Consider the following 22,478-nt stretch of genomic DNA (forward strand, 5'->3'; position numbering starts at 1 on the left):
CCTTCCGTCATTCGTTCTATGTTTGTCGTATTTCTTGTTCGCTCGGTAACTCTTGTAATTGGTAAAAAAAAGAAGTAACGTATTGTCAAGATTCAAAACTGCTGTGTAGGTAATTCGTGGCTGATACAAAACTATGTCATATATTCATAGAGTTTGTTATGTTCGTTATAATGACCGTATGTAATGGCCATGAAAGAGATTCATTCAGATGTTAAATGTAAAATTGTGATCTGTCTGTGATAGTTGTTTTTCTTTCCGACAATAAAGGTACGTATCCTTTGCATATATGGTTATTAAACGTATCAAATTGTTTTAACTGTTTTAGATACGTTCGGAGCGACAGGTCTGTTGTGTTGTTGAATCTAATCCTTGCGCTTATTATATCTTAAGCGATCTTCCTTGGAGGCGTTGATCGTACGGAAAACAAGGTTGGCATTGGAAGGGCAATTGGCATGAACACTTTCCCCAGCATGCACGAAATTTGCAAAAAATGTTTAAACACACGTGGTCCATGTTAGAAAATATATTCATTTAAAGATTAGTTCCAATATGATTGACAAGCGTTGACGCGTTCATTGCTTCATGCTCAATACCAATGGATAATTTACATTACTTGAAATAATGGTTCAAATAGTTTAAGCATACAGCATACCTAGTGTAAGTCGTGTTTACTTATAAAGTTCAAAACAATATGTTATTTGTATTCTTGATAAACGCAGCAGTTATTTAGGTTTATTGTTTATAAATATGTATCCAAATATTCATCATTTTAGCTATACGTTTGTGAGTGTAACATCTTATTATTTGTATTATTTATCTGTATAATGTATTGTAGACATTTTTATTGAATATACATAAACGTTTTTATAGATTGCATGTACGGCAATCGCGGCTGCGTTGCACTACATCTGTACTGTCGTCTTTTGCCTCATGCTTGCAGATGGCATTGGTATTGCGAGAGACGTTATTCTAGTTTTTGCTCAAACTTCCATACTCAGCAAACTATTAGTGTTTGCATGGGGTAAACGCATTTTATTATCTGTTAATTTTAACAATATGTATATACATTTCTAAGCGCATATATCTTATACATGCCGCTATTTTATGGACCTGTTTTTCAATCGTTATTCATGAAATGGTATTTTATCACAATGGCTTCATGTTGTTGCGAGTATTCTTTGTTTCTTTTTAGGTCTTCCTGTAATTATAGTTGGAACTACACTTGCTATCACAAAAACAAAAGGATACGGCGATGATCATTAGTATGTTTACCATGCTCACATATATACCGACATAGTTATTATATATTTACCTTTTTATAGCCTTATTCGGTGAAAAAAGCAGTAGTTTGCAAAATCTAGTAATATAAGTAACGATAATCGAATCTAAAAATACACGAATCTGCTACTTTTTTTAAATAGTAATCTTACGTGCCTCGTTATGTAATACAGCGATGTTTTAAGACCTATATGAACAATGCAGTTTCTTCCAGCTGCTGGCTGTCTCTATCTGGTGGACTCAGATAGGCATTTGTTGGACCAGCCTTACTCGTGATACTGGTAATTAATTGTTTACTGATGAATATCTAACTTAGATTCAAGGAAGATGAAAATGAAATCTGAAAAAAATGAAACAATGTGCATGAATTCATTACTAACAAAGATGCAGTAAATCTACAAGCTGTATTTGTGTGTCGTACAGGAAAAAATAATAGTTTCGATTTCTACATGTATACGTATGCTGTGTTGTTTTGTTCTCTTTCAGTTCAACGTCATTGAATTGATTCTGCTGTTCAAGAAAATGTTTGCTCTAAAAGCCATGGTAGACAAGCCAATTAAAGACAAGATCAAGTAAGATAATTACACATATCGTTGTTATAAAAGTTAAGTGCACCACGTGCATAATAGCCCAACTCCGCAAATCAATTACAATATCCAGAACTGGTTTCATTATAAAATACAACCTGCCAAAAATACAAAACTAGCATCAACATAGAAATCAGACAATTAATTACGATGTATGCAAAAAAAAACACACGATAGCACGCGATGCCAGCAGAGTAAATCAAGTAATTACACTATGTTCGTACTAATCGGACAGTAACTTGTTTAGTCCATTTGCACAAAGCCCTTTCGACTATATGTGTCTGTAACCTTCAATATGCTTTTCGGTGACAGAACCTTTTATATTTATACTTTAGATGTTTTTTAATGACTATACTTTTTAAGAAAACTTGTTGATATTGTACGGGGTTAAAAAACGTTTTAAGTACGTGTCAATGTGATAGCTAACTGTTTGCTGAAAAACTCTTTGGTCTCTGTGCGTTCTCGTGCCTTTGACGGGCGTCTCTTGGATTCTCGGCATCTTCTTCGTCAACGAGTCGGCCTCATTCATGCAGTATGTGTTCGCAGTCTGCAACGTGCTCCATGTTGGTATGCATAATACATCGAACCACTTTATGAGTACCTTTTGCCATATCAACGATTGCCATACCAGTATTGACATATGCATTCGACCGCGTACGCATATTCTCATCAAGATTTGTGTTCTTGCAAACGTCTATTCCTTTCATCAACAGGTCCAAATTTAAAAAAGTGTTAATAATAACGTTCAAGTTTTTTACTAACTTCTTTCAAAGGTTTATGATTTTTATAAATAGGCACGTAAAATATTTCATCAGCATAAAGAAATATAAGCTTTTAAATTCTTTGTTGTTTTAACCAGACGGGGTAATCACGTGATAGTCAAGATCGCGACATCCATGCGAAGACAGGTATTTTTCGACGTTTAAACCCCGTTATAACTTTAATTAATATTTTTAATAACACTCTTTTTCCAGCCATATCAGCATGAAAGTTGTATGTGTCGTATTATTATTCGAACTATATCTCGACTTTACTCGCTACGAACTTTCTTAGCGGGAACACAAAATCACAACTCTCGTTGCGAAAAATTCGAGGTATAAAGCGAATATTAATGCGAAATAAACGCTCATCACTTTCTTCCTGATATGGCTGGAAAGTAAGCGTCACTTACAAATTAAACAAAATTAATAAAGGATATAAACCGGCAAAAAAGACCGGTATCGACATGGACGTCGCCATCTTGACTATCACGTTATTATCCCCTCTGATAACGTTGACGTTTTGTTGCAGGGCGTTTATATCTTCGTATTCAACTGCATTTTGAATGGACAGGTAAACGCCTTATGATTTCTTAAAATTGTATCTTCTTCTGTTCCAATATAATCACGATTTATATATGCAATTTCGATTATTGCTATTTGCTCTGCACATGACAATTTTTTAGACCGGTAAACGAACTGATAAGCGGAAACAAATTATGGTGGTGATAATGTTGCGATACGGTATCAAGTTTGATTTGCACGATTGCAATTAATTACCATGTACCTCTCAAACTAGCAATTTATAATTTCTTTACTTTACCATACTAAATTCTGCTGAAACTTGAATACATGACAAGAAACTTTTTTTGCGAAATCAATGACATTTACTTTGTTTTTCGACAGAATCATTTGACAAAAGAAATATAAGGTAATATCTGTTTTGCGTTATATAGGTTAGAAATGGCCTCAAGACGGAAAGAATCAGGCGCCGAAACAAATCAATGACGAGTTTGTTCTCACTGGTAATTAGCATTATATTATAATTAAAACGACACATGAACACAATATAAACATAAAAACACGCAGTTGGTTTTATGAAAAAGATAATACTTATAGAAATGTACACGCATTTTATTAACATATATGTGCAAATATTTACCCATTAAATTAATTTAATTTCAAAATGCCATCAACTAGTGTACACAGTTCATGAATATCAAAAAATGACACACACTAGGATATGTGACATGTTCGCATATTGAATTATTACAAATTATCTTCGTTAAGTCATTCATATTTGTTAAAGTAGTTATTCTTATGTAAAGGCATACATCATGATTTAAAAATATGAGAACAAAAATAACTAGATAAACAACATCAACTATTGTTAATTATTGAAACGTTACGCAACTATACCTATGACAGGTAATCACATGTGTGTTAACAGTGGAGAAATACATTAAAAACCTGACTATTAATAACTCTTGCTCCAGTAATTTATCCTTTAAGAGGTATGATTTTAATGTTTGATTTGAATTATCCAGTCATTTAGAACTTAAAAACTATTTTCGTATACGGTGATACGCTTAAAGTAATTCGCTTCTCAGCGTTTACTCATTTACCATCTGGAATGATTTATAAGTCGTTATGTTGTTTAACTTACGAACAATTTACAATGCGAAACGTTCAGATAAAATTCATATTCTAACACGTTTAGAGAACATGAATGAGTTAACTACTTTAACTTAACAATTGTTTATGAACGTGTACATAAACACTGAATAGAAAATCTCAAGATTATCAGAGGACATGTCGTAAAAGATTTATTTCAAGTCATGTTTTGTTTTTTCACAATAAGAATACCGTCACGAAAGAATCGAACGGGAAACGGCGTGATTGCGATTAAGGCAACACTGAAACAGATCCATCCCTGTGAAATCTGCATCCGTTCCTGGTCGACCTTCAAACCAAACGAGAAACATCTGGCAATCAATGAAATAGGAACGACAAGCAACGTATAAATGTGGATAAGTCATATGACTGATCTTGATGAATACAAGTATCATGTGTAGGGAGTGCAATAGAAGTTTTAAACGTTATGTTTTATTAAGATAACTTTCTTTTCACTAGTATATACTTGCCAAGGACTTTAATAAAAATTTAAAATCCAAATGCTATATGTCAGAAAACTTAACTTTATGTCCACTTGTATAAAAAATATTCTGTCGTATGAAATAGCCGTTCCGTCTTGAAGGGTTTTGAAGGTTTTATTTCCATTCTGAAGAAAAGAGATCTGATTAATTCCGACCACAAAACCAAAAATAAAAAATGTACATAAATTATTTTGAAATAATTAAAATTCATATTGTATTATATTTAAATACACTCTTAATGTATAATCAGAAATCACGGATATTATTACAATTTTTAAACTCTTGTTTTGTGTATGTTTGTGCTTCATTGTTTCAATCAGAGAGATTATGTATCGTATGCTTTGATGTAGAAAAAAAACTTATGTATGAGTATGTTTTGTAAATATTTCATGAAAATACCGCATAGGTAAATCTCTTTAACAACCGAGTGATAATCGATGTATAGCTATAGCATGCCCACATTTAAAATGACTTTTAGCAATATTAAAAGTTGAAAAACGTGTAAAAGTCAAATTGTTAGCTGCTTAATACTAATGCCCCATGTTTGTGTTGCTTTTATGTTAGAATGTGTTGTTATATCATATACTCGCAACTAATATCAGCTTAGATCAAAACATTATCTTTTAATAGTACGTGTCTGTTGCTTTATGCAGTATGTATACCCGAATCGTGTGACTTTCTAATACACATTTGATTATATGTAATGATGTTTTATCATTCTGTTAGCATGTGTTGTTTAATATATCAAACATATTCGTTTTGTGCATTATGTGAATGTATATTAAGTAAACTTATTAAAATGCGTATTTAACATGTTTGTATTGATTAAGACCGATTTGTAAGCTTTAATAATTGGTATAGGTATTGAACGGCAAGCCAAACGGTTACGTACGGCCGCATAAATCGCAAATTAACTGCCCGACAATTTTAAGTCATCTTCCGCGTGAATAAATCATCATACGTTTTATAGTTATATTACATTCACACCTCCATAAGAAATCACCTTGCAACCAAAACGAGATGCATGAGTTTAGTGTTCGAAAGATGTAGTTTTATTCTTTGACAGCATTTTTTTCGCATTATTTCTGGTCCTTTACAATATACATGTGCACTATGTTTGCACATGTATATCGAAAACCTGGAAAAGGAGTGTTAACTTTGATTACATATGCACTTTTCTACGCTATAACTATGCCAGATAAATACATCATTGGTGAGTTGTGTTTAACGACCTACTAGTCGTCCCTCATTATGCCGCTTAGTTGTTTATTAAACAAGTTATATCCATTATTGTTAATGTACGGAATGGTATTTATGAAAGCTTCCGAATATGTGTGATCACGACTATTACTGCGAAATCTCAAATCGTTGTTTCTCGACGTAACTCCGAGCCATAACAACTTGTTTTCTTATTAAAGCCCTCGTTATACATAGCAAAATCCCGATGTCATATAGCAAAACAAATATGCAATATAGTAATATAAATTGTGCGATCTCGATTCGCTTTTGCTATTAATATACATGTGCGAAAACATCGAGCGAAATCATGAAATAACGGACGAAGATCATGATATGGAAATAGTGTTTTCGTATTGTGATGTCGCGTTCTCTCGTGAGATTTCGCTCAGTCGTGTTGTGTTCTTGCGTTATCGCGCTTGCAATCAAGAGATCGACAATACGAAACAACGGATGGTCTGAACGGAAACATGTAGATATCGATGTCGACTATGAATACAGTTAAATCCGTGGTATAGATTTAAAAAATCGTATTTTGTTTCTTCCGTGTGACATAGTTTTTTTTTAGTGGAATGATATATACAGAATACAATGCATACGATGACTAGTGTTTCGGGGTTAATATTTTATTCCATCACACACATATTCTGACAATTCTTTACAAACACTTAACTAGTAACTGTCCCGAAACGATACGATATTTATAAATGTATATCTGTATGTATTTATTGGTTTATGTATTTATGAAAAAGCATGTCAGCAAAGTGTCAAAAAAATACCTTTAAAAAACACTGCTTGTATGCGTCGTTTGTTCATGTAGCTTAATCTTAGTATCCATCAAATTCGTGTGACTGTCTTATAACATGTTTAGCCAATGTACACATACGAGTCATAAGCCTATAATTCATACACCAAACCCAACAAACGGCATTTTCAAAAACAAATATTAACCTTTCATAGTAAACACATAGGTGAACAAGTAATATATTTTATTACAAACTTATACATTTCATATGAAAAGGAACAGGGAATTTACTTGTGTATGCCTAGATATAATATTACATCGATATCACAAAAGACGCATTGACAAGGAATGTTGTTCTATAATTAAAGTACAGTTTTATATGAGCGAGGGTTTGGGATACAACAATAAGAAGAAATATAAGCCGCGATATCAAATGAATGTAGTTATAATTTGACAAAGTCCACTTTGCTTTTTTTATATTTTTAAAATTGCAATCAGCCAAAACTGTTGCCATAGGTATTATATTAATTGACGATATATACACATGTCATTTGTTTCGTATTTTTTACAATTATAACTTGCCTTTTGTTCTAATATTAAAGCGGCTGCAAATAATTAAACAATAATAACCGGGAAGTGTACGGTATATATACTTGAATTTGTTTAGGTGAAAATAATTGATTTCTGAAGACAAAATAAATATTTTATCGTTTAAACAAACCTTCACGGAATAATGAATCCATGTATTCAAAATATTTACAAGCGGGCAGAGAAAGTGTAGCCTGCAGAGTGGAAACTTTTCAACCAAGACGTTATGTGGTCTATATTATCCTTCAAATAATTCTTTGTAAAACGTGTGTCAATCTAAAAACATGCATTGTTCAACATAAATTGTACTTTCGCAAACAAATTCGAATACAGATGAAAGGCTTTCCATCACGTTAATACGATAGCAGATGTATACTAGCTTAGTTATGATGATAAAATGAAATTAAATTAAAACAACTTTATTTACCATCAATGACATCAGAAACACTACTAAGTGGTGCCTTAACCAAATAGATTTGTCATCGAAACGAGTAATTAATGCTTGGGACCAATCCACCATTACATTGATTCACAGTTTATATTCTTTATATATCTGTTTTGTTCTTCAATGGTACCATTACATAATGTTAATAGTATGTGTATGAAGAACGATATAAAATGCAAGATTCGCTACAGGAGGAATGTACACAAGGTGACTGTTATTAAGAGGTATAAACACAGATAATATAGAAAATAAGCAAAGGCAGCTGGATTGTATTAATATGGATAACGTCAGACGGCGATAAAAGCAGATAAAATTACAACCTGTAAAATCTAACAATAGTAATAAAGGAAGTATTTAAAGCCTTGACAGGGGATTTATTGTTTAGTTACCGACATTAATTTAGTGGGTTACCCACAAATATAAATATAATCTTACAATCTGATTTACCTGTTAATGTTCATTAATGTTTAGCTCATCCGAGGACAAGGTCACAATATATTAAAATATTTCTTTAAAAATTCAATGTAAAAGCAACAACTTAAACACAAAATAAATTCAAACTGTTGCGCATAGAGATCCTCATAACCATACCTTTTCTTAAAGAGCATTCCAAGCCAAAATGATTTAAACCATAACAAATAATGGTCATTCTGTATGTAAGAAAGAACTCGACTCAAATCAACGTGTATTGTTTTCCGGTAATCTTTTTACCGGCTTCTCTCCAGTTAATGAAGGTTTCCCGCCAACTGTCAAATTCTCGTGTAGTTTCAAACCTTAAATCAAAAATGTGAATTATTAGTACAAAACCATATTTTGCGTAGCAGATGCACACAGAAATATACAATAGTAAAGTCATTGCAAGTGACCATAGAATTGCGTCTTCAAATAAATACTGATGAATTTTAGAGAGAACATCAGTGGGCGCCAAAATATTTAGAATACTGTAACCTAAAAGGAGCCCAGGCGGAGCGTTAAGTATATCCCGATGACAGTCCATCAATCCGTCTATTTTTGACATCATATTGGGTTAAGTTAGTTAATTGTCAGTAAATAAAAATTATTGATATTAGAAGGTGACATTACCGAATAGTGTAATGATCGCTCGCTTAGATTTACAGATAAGATACATACGATTAACTTTCTTTAGTATTTTACTGCAATCTATTTACATCCGATATATCTATTATGCTAGCTGCTTAAGTTGGCAGGTTATTTACGATAGTGACACTTAATAGTTTGTATTTTAAACCCGGATAAAACAATTTATCCGGTTCATAATGTAACTGAACGAGTCATGAAACCTGGCGGCCAAACCAAACTTTCCGGGGTAATCTTAAATTTGTATTCAAACCAAAACCGGACATCACAAGTTATGCCAGCCAGTTGATAATGCCATAAATTTAAAACATAGACAGTACTTTTAAAATTTAACATTTGATCGATGAAGTACATGACTTAAGTAAACGATTCTGACGACATTTTAAGGACATAATAATTCTTCCTTTAGCATGTTTTTGATAGACGTAAGACATATTATGAATTTACTTCCCTTAATGTAAGGAAGTAATGTTAATACGAAGTGTATGATACTGTTGTGAATACGGGTCCTTGTTGACCACGGATTTTAAGACCACAAGAAAGTACTCGAAAAAATGTATAAATGACATTCAACAATCTATTTAAGTGTAAGTATAAGTTAAATACCATGAGTGATTAGTTGTTCATCGCCTACGTACAATTCGTTCAAATGCAGATATTCACGATCAGATAACATTAATAATACTGAATAAATGCATAGTTACCCGGTGTCTTTAATACGATTTCATGTATCTAATAACCGAATATACATTACACCGACGTAAACAGCGATTGTACATTTTTTACAACAAAATCCACATGGGTGTATTTCCATCTAATCAAATACACGGCCGTAAATCACGGGCGCCACCTCCTATTTGCGATGCATTGATCAATAAGCGAATTCTACTTCAGAGGTGGCGCTAAGGACCGGATGTTGTTAAATGTCACGGATAATTTTACAGAGAGAGTAAGTTTTATATGTTTTTTTTTCAACATATTTCGCATTATTTTTTTTAATCGGGCAATGTAGTGCGATTCAGTGAAGATTTATTCATCCACTCTTTGTACAGAAACATATAATATCAACCCTTTTGGCAACGTGATGACTATTGCTAGATTAAGCTTTGTGCGTTCCATTTTTACTTTTTTGACGTTTTTGTATTGGTCGGTTACAAGATGTATGTCTGCTCTTGCAATATATAATCTAATACTTCATTTTAAAGACTTGAAATATCTGATAAAAAGTGTTTCAGAAGTGAAGTATATGTAACCATCTGGAAATGTTGTAAATAAATCTTGAAATCTTTACAATATTGAATCTTATCTTATTAATAAAGGCAAGGTGATTTTTCCATCAGCCGGCGTGAATAAACGGTGGCTGTAGTCGTTTATTTTGTTGAAATAAAGTAAACAGCCTGCTTATCGTTTTATATATCTCGGACTGACTATTTCAAAGAATGGAGTCTCGGTTTTTTCAAATTAAGTATTATAACAACGTTTTCGATAACATGATAAAAGAAAAATATATAAAACGTACTTTCTGGTTTATTTTTTGACGGTCCTTTGTTTTTGTGCCCATTGTATTAAACCATTTCCAGGAACGTTTTAATCATGGATTGGTCATCCTAGTATGACGTTGTTTAAGACCATGGAAACTGATATGACTTTAAGTAGTTGTTGTTGATGTCTCTGCTATTGCAAAACGCGTTCCTGTTGTTATATTCTAGTAAAATAACTTTTGAAATCAAGTGTTCATTTACATATTAAATTACCGTTATTTTGCAAAGTGCTGACAAATACGTTAAGGGGATCCCAAAACAACAAGATTATGTAAGATGTCGGTATGTAAGTTTTTCGTTGTCAAGACTTCATATAGTCATACATATTATATTTTATTTAAACAAAAACTTAATTGTATTTAACGCAGAAACAAATCGAATATATTTTCTCAAACATTATCGGTTCAATTTTTTACGGTTATCAAGGAATGTGATTCGAACAATAAAAGGTTCATTGAATGCTTGACATACACTAGAAATGTGTCGCTCTTAGGAAGTAAGATCTGATCGTCTCGTGTCATTTTATTTTAATAAAATTATAATAACGACAATATACAAGAACACCATATGCCGTCAAAAAAGACGAACGTTTGTAAATCACATCCGTATTCTTTTTGTAATTAATTGTCCAAAACCATGTAATAGTAGTAAAGAATGTTGAATAACTGATATGTCGTCAAACTATGCGAACTTGTGCAAATCTCATCCGGGTTGGTTTTCCAATTAATGGTCCGAAAACGTGATATAACAACAAAGGACGTGTATTAAATTATTAGAAAGACCGTGTCTTCACAATGATGAAATGCTTGTGATGGCAGACGATGACATTTTGTACCGAAAGAAATAATTTATTTTGCCTCTATGCCGTTTTTATCACGAATTCAATCTGTAAACATATTATTTTCCTTAGCGATTTTATAAGATCGTGATCACGAAATATTGCAAGTGTATTCTTATGTCTGTCTTATTATTTTCACTATGCATCAAAACACACATTTTTCATTTTGAAAAGGAATTCTACATATTTGAAGAAACGTGTGTATCAGATAATCACGATATGGTATTTAAGCTGCTCGTTATTGCTAATTATTTTTAATAGTGGTGTCATAGACGTTGTATGGTTGAATAGGGGACAACATATCTTACAGGTTCGTAAAATTAGGATGGAACAAGCAAATTCGTTGAATTGATATCCCCTGCCAATATGCTTCTGGACACAAAAGTTTTATATTTGACACTCAAAAAAGCATTTTTTCAAGATAAAAGGGTCATAACTCCGTTATTAACAGATGGTGTACGATGCCAGTTGGCGTGCATCATCCTCTTATTGATATACATACCCATACCAAGTTTCAATGAAATCCGCCAAAGCACCAATATATGGCTCCGGACGGACGGACGGACAGACCAACGAAACGGGGTTAATGGGGTACATGGTTTATGAGCTACATTTTGTCCGATTTAATGTGTTACATAAAAAAAATCAAACAAATAACGTTTTTGTGGTTTTGTCCGATTTAATGTGTTAAATAAAATAAATCAAATAAATAACGTTTTTGTGGTAATCAAACTGTCTGATTAGTTAAGGGCTATGCTGCCTAAATTTTTCACGAAAAGGAATTCGTTTCACATTGCGCTAAGCCGCAATTAGACTCAGACACATACATAAACTTCGACAGCTCTACTTAATTATTTCTGAAGTGTGAAGAAATATGTTAAGTCACATCGACGGTTTAGCCTCTTAATATGTGCAATTAAAAACATGCATATTAGATATTTTACATGAATATATGTCTTTACCAAAGTTGTTTTGATGAAATGTGTATACAGACAGATTTGTCAGAATCGTAATTACTTTTTGAAATAATATTCCGTAAACCGAGATATTTGAATTCTTAAACGAATAAACTTATTACAGAGATAAAAATGGATTGTTCAAATAACGCAAACAATTGGTCATCGAAAGCACATAACATTTTTAGCCAAACTTTACCGATGAATGGCTATTCCCTGAATCAGTTATCACTGATTAATTTATCCCGTAACTTAAAAAACAACGAGACCATTAAATCACTAATTGGAATGTTGGTGTCACACCATCTAGAGAAAAGTGTCTATATAAGCAACTGAAGCCAGCATTCGAAAAATAATCATATCTTAATTTTGTTAGAAATAAAAGGCACTGGGACTGTATTGCTAAATTACGTTTGTCTTCTCACACATTATTTATAGAGAGGACAATACCCCAAGGACTTAATCCGAGAAACGCTCAACTGTGTTTTATGCAGCCTTAAATTATTGAGGATGAATATCACGTTGTTTTTGAATGCTCTTATTATGCTGATGTAAAAAACATGTATTCCTAAGTATTATAGATCCCGTCAAAATATCTAAAAATTTATCGCACTACTTCAAACAAAAAGTTCAAACAATACAGTATGAACAAAACTAGCCATGTTTTGTTTAAATACTTCAAAATTCAAAATCATGCTGTATATTTGAAACATTAGATAATAATATTTATTACCAAAGAAACTGATGAACATATCCATAGTGTTCCGGTCAGAGTACGACCGTCAGACTTATTATATATGAGCAACTTACTATGTTAATATATTGACATGTATTTTCGGCCGGGCCTTTGTTTACGAATCAAAATAAATTGTAAACATTGCGCTCAATCTAAGCGTCTATGAACATTATTGTGTAAGTATATTATTAAAACAAAAAATGTTTAATCTATCAATTAAGGTTCTCAACATATACATATAGACACCCTGTAAACCACAGTAATGATGATGGACAGATTATGACTTATTAAAGGATGGAAGCGTTTTATATTGGACAGAACCATGTAAATGCACACACTTTCGAAACCACATTAACTATGGACAGATGATGAATCTTTGAGAAATAGAGAGCACATTATATTGTAAATCACCACGTAAATGCATACACCTTGAAAACAACATTTAGTATGGACTGATGTAAATCTTTAACAAATGATTAGCGCATTAACTCGGACACAACCACATAATTTCAGACATCTTGGGAACCACATCATTAACTATTGACAGATGATTGGCCTTAAAGAAATGAGGAGCGCGTTGTAATGGACAGAACCACATAAATTCAGACACATTGGAAACCACATTAAGTATTGCCAGTAGATGATTCTTCAAGACATGAGGAGCGTATTATATTGGACAGAACCACGTTAATTCAGACATATTGGAAACCACATTAAGTATGGACAGGTGTTGAATCTTTAATTAAAAGAACGTGGAGCGTATTTTTATTTGAAGGAACAACTTATATTCAGACACCTTGAAAACCACATTGAGTATGGACAGATGATGAATCTTTAATATATAAGAAGCGCGTTATATAAAACAGAAACACGTAAACTAGGACACCTTTAAAGACATATTAAGTATATGTAAGTAAACAATTAGGACAAATTAGCAATTGCCTTGTGATGGGTAGAGCGTAAAATTGGACAGAACCACGTTAATTTAGACTAATTGAACATAACCTAATAAATTGACAAATGATGAATCTTCATGAAATGGGGAGCGCATCATATTGGACAGAACCATGAAAAATCAGACACTTTGGAAACTACATAATATGTGGAAAGATAATAAAACTTTAAGAAATTAGGAGCGCATAATAGTGGACAATCCATATTAATTCATACACATGGAAAGCCACAAAGAGTATGGACATATTAACACAACTTTAAGCAATGGGGAATGCATTATATTAGAAAAACCACGTTAATTCAGAAACATTGGAACCTATATTAAGAAAGGACACATGATAAAACTGTTAGAAATTGGAAAAGGATTAATTTGGAAAAAAAAACTTACTTCATGCATTTGGAAAAAACATTAAAGACTGACATATGATACAACTTTAAGAAATGGGGATCGCATTATATTGGACAAACCACGTTAATTCGGACACCTTGGAAATCGCATTAACTATAGACAAATGATAAAACTGAAAGAAATGAGTGGCGCATTATATGTGATAAAACCTAGTTAATTCAGAACCACATTAAGGTTCATGTAGAGGCTTCATTTTGAAAAATGAGGGACCCCTAGCATTGAACTCAAATTTGACTAAAGGAAGAATGCCACATTGAAAATGTATACATATATGCTTTAAAGGATGTTTTTCCTTTAAACTGCTACCAATTTTGTACATCAACGTATCATAACATCCACAAAATCAATCAAAATACAAAGCGATTTTAACACTAAAATATACATTATTTTCAAAAATCCGAATCATTTTTATTCCACGTATTTCAGCGGAAAATTATATAACTAGTGAATAATATCAACATTGACGAGGGCAAGTTACGCTTAAATAGTAAAAAAAGTTTACATATCTAGAAATATAAAAACTCGAACACATGTCATTTCATCACCATGGGGGCAGCCATTTTCAAATTAATAAAATAGAAAGAAACATGCTAAAAACTCACTCATCGCCTAATTGACATTCCAAACGGTTGACGATGACAAATGCATTGGATTGTAATCTTTCCGTTAATGTTTGCAAACTGCACGATCAGACCTCATAAAACTCAAAAGAATAACTATGTACGAAGCATTTCACCAATGTTTACAATCGTTGTCGAATCACATGTACTTAATTATTGCGCATAAAATAGTACGCTTACAGACTGACAGAAAGATCGATACGTAACTCCGTTCAATTCATCACGGTATACTATTCTATTGATAATATATAATAATACATCGCTTTAACAATCTAAAAGTAGAAATAATTCTTTTAAACGGAGTTTTTAATAACGAAAGTGAAAACAACGGAATTTGGATGGATATTCTGATGCACTTTGGCTCCACTTCGGCTCCATAAAAAACAATACAAATAAACTAAAAAAGACGTGTGGGGGCGGACGATTTTCAGCTGGAAAATATTTGAAATAGGGTAAGTGATGATATCTCTACGTGGTCAGTTCTGTTATTTAGTGCGATCTCTTGCTTATTAATGTTAATAGTTGTTTTACTAGTTGCAACCCAACTGTCAAAATAGGCATGTGTTTTCTCAGGTATGTGTATACCGGTACACATACCCGGTTTTCTCACCACTGCACGTGGTTTCGACCTATTTGTTTTGCACGTTTTTCTACGGATCACAGCGATGGCCACGCTTTCAAAATGAGTAGAAGGAATCGAAATATAAAATCAATCGTTTTGCCAATTTCTTTATATTCCTTGACAATTTTATATGTCGTCTGCAATCTATTTCAATTTGATATGGTTGTAAATTTGCAATTTGGTTAAGAGGTAAATAACAAAATTGTTAAGCCTTTGAAATAGAATTGTGACTCTTATTATCCACCATACCTGGATTTTTAAAAAGTAGTTACGTTTTAGTTATTTTTAGAACTTTGTTTAGGATATTAATATAAAAAAAAGCAGTTGAATAAAAACTCATTTGTTGTTTTATGACAATAATTTTCTGTGAAATGTTGCTAACTTGACCTTGTATATGTATATAGCTTTGTATTTATTCAACTTAAGGTAGTGCATATCCTTCCTAACTTTAGATTGAGATTTTGTAAATTAGTGTAAAAATGTATTGGTTTTAAACCAAAATATGAATAAAGCACACAAATATTGAATGTCAAAAATGTGTTTATGTTATTCTATCCGTCTTTAGCTTTAAAATGATATATAGTTTGACCATATTGTACCACATTCAATGAAGAAAACCCAAAGCGAAGTTTTAATGAATTTTATCCCCCCCCCATGAACCTTAAGTATGGACAGATGATCAAACTTTAAGAAATTGAGAACAAATTATATAGGACAAACCATGTTAATTCAGACGCATTGGAAGGAACATTACTTATGCACAGATGATACAACTTAAAGAAATGGTGAACGCATTATATTAAATAATCCATGTTTATTCAGACACCTTGGAAACCACATTAAGTATGGAAAGATTATAAAACATTGCGCTCAATCTTAGCGTCAATGAACTATATTGCGTATGTATTTGTGCAAGTATATTATTCAAACACAGAATTAATTAATCTATCAATTAGGGTTCTGAACGTACACGATATTCATGTTATTCAGCCGATGTGTAAATGCAGGTATTTTCCATACGCCCGAGTCTTTTATTATACACAAGGAACAGGTTTCCTATATATTGGCTACACAATAGTCTTACCCTGTCACAAACACTTTGGCAAACAGAACACAACGTTTCAAACATGATTTCAAGTCTATGTTTAATTCACCTGAATTTGTTCATATATGTTTTCACAATTTATAAATACTGCAACCATTTAATAACAATACTAGACTTTATAAACATAGTGTTCATATGTGTAAAAATAAGTAGTACCTGTGTTACTAATAACATTTCAGTACCCATCAAAATCTACATTATCAAAAAAAGACCAAACTGAAGCAAAGCGACGCAATAAACGAAAATATATTCATGAAAATAGGGAAATGCTTTATCTAAAGTTAAGTAGTTACGTCGGTGTGATATGCATATTATAAATTTTGATTTGGACTCATATTTTAAAATTTAAGAGGATTTGCGTACTTTGTGAAGAAGAGACAAAGTGAGAATACGCAATGATGTCTATGTTTTGTAGGTATGAGATACATCGATAAACACGAAACAATTTAAAAATACATATGCTGTAAATAAAATGGGAATAATAAGCTATTTGATTGCATTTAAAAACATATACCAATGTAAACAAAATAACATTTAATCTCATATTCGGATGTGATGCTTATACCTGCTCGAAGCCTAAAAAAATATGACTATTTAACAAGTAATGGTGAAAGTGGAACCTACACTTTCATTTTAATAATTGTTAAACATACAACGTTTTTGCAGAAAGATACTAATGTATAAATTCACAATATTTTGTAACAAGTTTATGATGTAACAATGACATTTCCGCAATAACAGAAAAGGGCAGTGATGGCACCATCAATACCTTCATTGTTCTTAAATTGTATTGACAAAGATAGAAGGAAGTATATTCTAAAAATGGAACGTAGTTTGCGAAAAATATTAATCAGTAGCTTTTAAATTTCTTGTCATTATATCTGGGATAAACGTAATATAAGCACGAGTGTTAGTTTACGTTATCTATTTCCCTATTGAAGACCACCTATACAAAAAGAAATGATAGATGATCTATAAGAACTAGTTTTCTCAGTAAAATACATAAAGGTTTATCCTTTGGAATAATGTCTGTATTAGTATTAGTAAAAGTAAGTTTTTCACAATAAACTACCGTCTATACGCAACAATATTATAGATGGTATATTTAGATTCGTGTTCACGGTGAAATAGTTACTGTTTCATCATTCAAACGACCTTATTATAAACCTTGAAGCAAAAGGAAATATGCATGAACAAAACAATATGTATTTGTAATAGGGGTTAAATAAAAAACACAAGCTCACTAACACAAATCATAATTTACATATGATACAGTATTCGAGATACACATATACCTTTGGAAAGAGATTTCGTTAAATAAATTGTGATTTGAATTTGGGTTTATATCTACTTCCATGAGTTTGTTAAAACCTCATGACAAACACTTATATGTCACGAAGAAGTAGATGATCAAGGAAGAATTATTATCTGTAATATTTCAGAAGTAAGAGTGAGATTTATAAACGTAATCTGCAGATAATTACTGAGAAAAGTGTTAAAAGAAATGAGTTCATATGTTCATCCTTATCGACTATTTCTATATACATTATTATTTAAATACATAAAGTGGTATTTATGAAACCTACGCATGACACCTGTTACGTAACAAACATTTTTCTTAGAAACCAGACAAGTTACGATAGCATAAGCAAAGACAGGAATGGGTCCGCAACGGTCTAGACAATGTATATATACATCATTATTGTTAAATATCATGAACAGTAACATGAACACTTGTTAGATGGCTCATTTTCCCCAAAAATGCATTGCCATTAATTATTAAATCTTTGCATGATTAGACAAACTTTATTGCAATGTCTATATATTGGGTATTAAGTAAATCAAATTAAGGATGACTAAGTAAGTAATGTGGTATAATTTGCAAAACAATATAATGAAATTGAGTGGGACTTGTTCGCACATTCGAGCTAGGTTTAAGATCGGTAAAGTATGGCGTAAAGTTAACTGAGTTAACAAAAATTAAAGGCATTACAAACATATTTCACAGTTGTTAGTCTGATCTTAGAGCATTTGTTACGAAAAGAAATGATTTGGCAAACAAAGTCTGTGTGGCCTGTAGAGTAAAGAGCGCACTTGTTTGTTTTTAATTACGATATAAGCACGGGGTGGAATCATTGCGACCATAACGCTCGTGTTATGTGCGTAACATGTCGCAATGCAGCTTTCGTTGTGGTGGCAATTTCAAAAAATGGATGCAAACAGTGAGTACGATTTGTTGTTTACGTTTCCCGGAGACATACAGACCTTATTTTAAAAATCAGGGAATACTATTCGATACGAATATTTATATTGTTTACTATTTTGGCAAATATCCTGCAAAAATTCCGATATCCCAACCTCAAGGACTTTACAAATGTTGGTTTATGTGATGTTGACAATGAACAAGTCGCATATTCTTACGATTTTATTAATTTTTGTACAGAAAATCCCATTTTATATTTGCTTTTTTTGTGCTTGGCTACAAAAAAATATCGTAACCACTGTTGAAAAGAAGGCGTTGTACACGTTGTTTTGAAAATGTTGTGGTCGCGAGCACATGTTGTGGTCGCAATATATTGTTGTGGTGCTGATGTGAAGTAACTTATATAAGAACAAATGTTCACAACATATATATTTTTTCCATTTCTAAACGGTATTCAAATACCAATCACGGAACTATATTTTTCCTAATTTTGTCATTTCATAAGTTGTGGTTACACGTTTGGTTGATACACCATAACAGCAGCGCTTCTTACTGACAAAAGAGAGACATAGCATAAGCCTAGAGCTTTTTTCTCAATTCTGCCAAATTGTATCCTTCAGTCTTTATATTAAGCAATATTGCAATTTCTTCATGTCTTGTGCATTGTTCAAAAATAATATGTATGTTTGTATTGTATTGCTTATTATGTACTTTCTAGTGAACTAAAAAATATTGTTTAAACAAAAAAGGTTTGTAATATTTTATTTTAAAAAACTGAAACAATATAATTATGTTGCATAAAAACCTCGCTTAGGACCACTCATACTAAACATTATTTTTATATTATTGCTTTTTGATCGCAGATGGGCATTCCCAATGGGAAGACAAAAGAGATCTAGTATCATTTGAAACAATACAAAAGTCCGTGGATAAACACCTTTAAATCGGACGTTAAATACCAGTACGCCTGTTTAAAAGTGTGGTGAAAACGATTATGTCCAAATAGCTGTCGGAAAAAAATATTTTGTCCTGCATTTGAAACGTAGTAGAATATTGTCACGAATCCCCAAAATAAGTGATATTTCTAAAAGAGACAGACATACAGACTCAATTATCCTTCTTTTTTGCTTCACATTAGCACCACAACAATAAATTGCGACCACAACATATGCTCGCGTACACAACATTTTCAAAACAGCTGGTACAACGTCTTCTTTTCAGCAGAGGTTACGAAATGTTTTGTAGCCGAACATAGTAATTAAAAAAAACGAATATTAATGGGATTTTCTGTACAAGAATATAATAATATCGTAAAAATATGCGACTTTTTCATTGTCAACATCACATGAACCAACCTTTGTAAAGTCCTTGAGGTTAGGATATCGGATTTTTTTCAATTTTTGCCAGAATAGTAAACAATACTAATATTCGTATCGAATAGCATTTCTGATTTTTAAATTAAGGTCTGTATGTCTTAGGGAAACGTAAAAAATAGCATCATACTCACCGTTTGCATCCATTTTGTAAAATTGCCACCACAACGGAAGCTGCATTGCGACATTTTACGCACATAACACGAGCGTTGTGGTCGCAATGATTCCACCCCGTGCGTTCTATACTCTACAGGCCACACAGACTTTGTATTTTTTTCTAGTACGTTTTATTTCTTTTTGGCTATTTGCGCAAGATAAGACACTTTCTTCTTTATAACTTCCCAGTGGCGTTTCCATATGGTCCCGCCACTGGCCTTGCTCTTCGCAATTGCAGATAATATTTCCGCCATCCGAGGACATGGCCTTTTGGATTTTAAGGCGATATACTCCTTGAAATATATGTGTATTTCTTTAATCTCGTCTGCAGTCCACGGAACCCTATTACCTGAAACAAGATAATCAACAAATTAATGACAAATAGTTTAACCGGAGTGGCAACATGCGATGCAATTTACCAAGTTATCGAATAAAAAGTTATTCCTCGACCAGTGTTCTATGTTAATTGCCCCGATTACACAGTGATCATAAAAATATTCCTAGCATATTTGTGAGTGATGAGTTTGATAATAGTTTTATTGTTTAACTTACTATAGATAATATATTTGAAACAAGAGTATCTTGTATTAAAGTCTAGTTTATATAATTCAACTACTTGTTTGAAACAATGTGTCGATAGCATAATTAAGATTAATTGAACGAATTGTTTATAATGCCAAAAGTGTTATCATACAAGTTTTACAAAACCACAAACATGCAAACATTTTACCTGTATTTTTTTTTGTTTTCTTGCTTTGGATGGCATTTTCTGAAACCATTAATAAATTGCATTTGTTTTCGTTGATATTTCTAATATACATGTCGTTTGTTACATTATTGATGACTAATATTCTTAAAAAACATACAAACATAATGTAATTGAAAGAAAATCTATTTTAGCAGGATGAGTAATATATAAGAAACGCGTTATATTTAACAGATACACGAAAACCCAGACACCTTTAAAGTCATATAAAGTATGGACAAACTAGGACTTGTTTAGATATGGAAAGCGTTATATTGCACAGAACCACGTTAAATCAGACACATATGACACCAACTTTACAGGTCATGAATCTTCTAAGAAGTCGGAGCGCATGGTATCGGATTTTGTTTAGATTCAAACACATTGTAAATTACGTTAACTATGGACAGATGATAAATCATCCAGTAATGGGGAGCGCATAATATCAAACAGAACAATATACATTTAGACATCCTGGAAACCACATTAAGGAGGGACAGATGATGAAAAATTTAAGGATGGGAGCGCGGTTATTTTTACAGAACCATGTAAACGAAGACACCTCGATCACAACATTAACTATGGACGGCTGATGAATCTTACGAATTAAGAATCGCATTAAATCGGACACAACCACATACTATCAGATACCTTGGAAACCAAATTAACTATGGACCGATGATAGACCTTAAACAGAAGGGGGGTGTGTTATATTGGACAGAACCACATAAATTCAGACACATTGGCAACTGCATTTAGTATTTAAAGAAGATGAAACTTCAATAAATTGGTAGCGTATTATATTGGACAGAACGACGTTAAATCAGACATATTGAAAACGACATTAAGTATGGACAGGTGATGAATCTTCAAACAAACGTGGAGCGTATTATATTGGATAGAACCACTTTAATGCATACACCTTGGAATCCACATTGAGTATGGACAGATGATGAATCTTCACTATATAAGAAACGCGTTAAATAAAACAGAAACACATAAACTAGGACACCGTTAAAGACAAATTAACGTGGAGGGTGTTATATTTGACAGAACCACTTAAATTGATACACCTTGGAAACCATATTGAGTATAGACAGATGATGAATCTTTAATATATGAGAAGCGCGTTATATATAACAAAAACACGTAAAAAAAGATGAAACTTCAAAAAATTGGGAGCGTATTATATTGGACAGAACCACGTAAAATCAGACACTTTTGATACTACATTCAATGTGGACAAATATTCAGCATAAAGAAATTTCGAGCGCATTATATTGCACAAACCAGGTCAATTCAGGTAATATGTGGTTCATTATATTGGAC

The 22,478-nt window shown here is 32.3% G+C and overlaps 2 protein-coding genes across 2 annotated transcripts in view; one reads left to right on the forward strand and one right to left on the reverse strand.

Moving 5' to 3' along the window:
* Positions 1 to 796, reverse strand: part of LOC127852521 (trafficking protein particle complex subunit 10-like) — a 22,760-nt gene extending 21,964 nt beyond the window's left edge. Inside the window, exon 1 of the mRNA XM_052386478.1 lies at positions 780 to 796. Coding sequence (XP_052242438.1) covers positions 780 to 796 — 17 coding nt within the window. The remainder of the gene's footprint in view (positions 1 to 779) is intronic.
* Positions 1 to 22,478, forward strand: part of LOC127853018 (adhesion G-protein coupled receptor D1-like) — a 155,525-nt gene that overhangs the window by 128,039 nt on the left and 5,008 nt on the right. The gene's annotated exons all lie outside the window — the stretch shown is intronic.

This window comes from Dreissena polymorpha, chromosome 12 (assembly GCF_020536995.1).
Source record: "Dreissena polymorpha isolate Duluth1 chromosome 12, UMN_Dpol_1.0, whole genome shotgun sequence".
NCBI lineage: Eukaryota > Metazoa > Mollusca > Bivalvia > Myida > Dreissenidae > Dreissena > Dreissena polymorpha.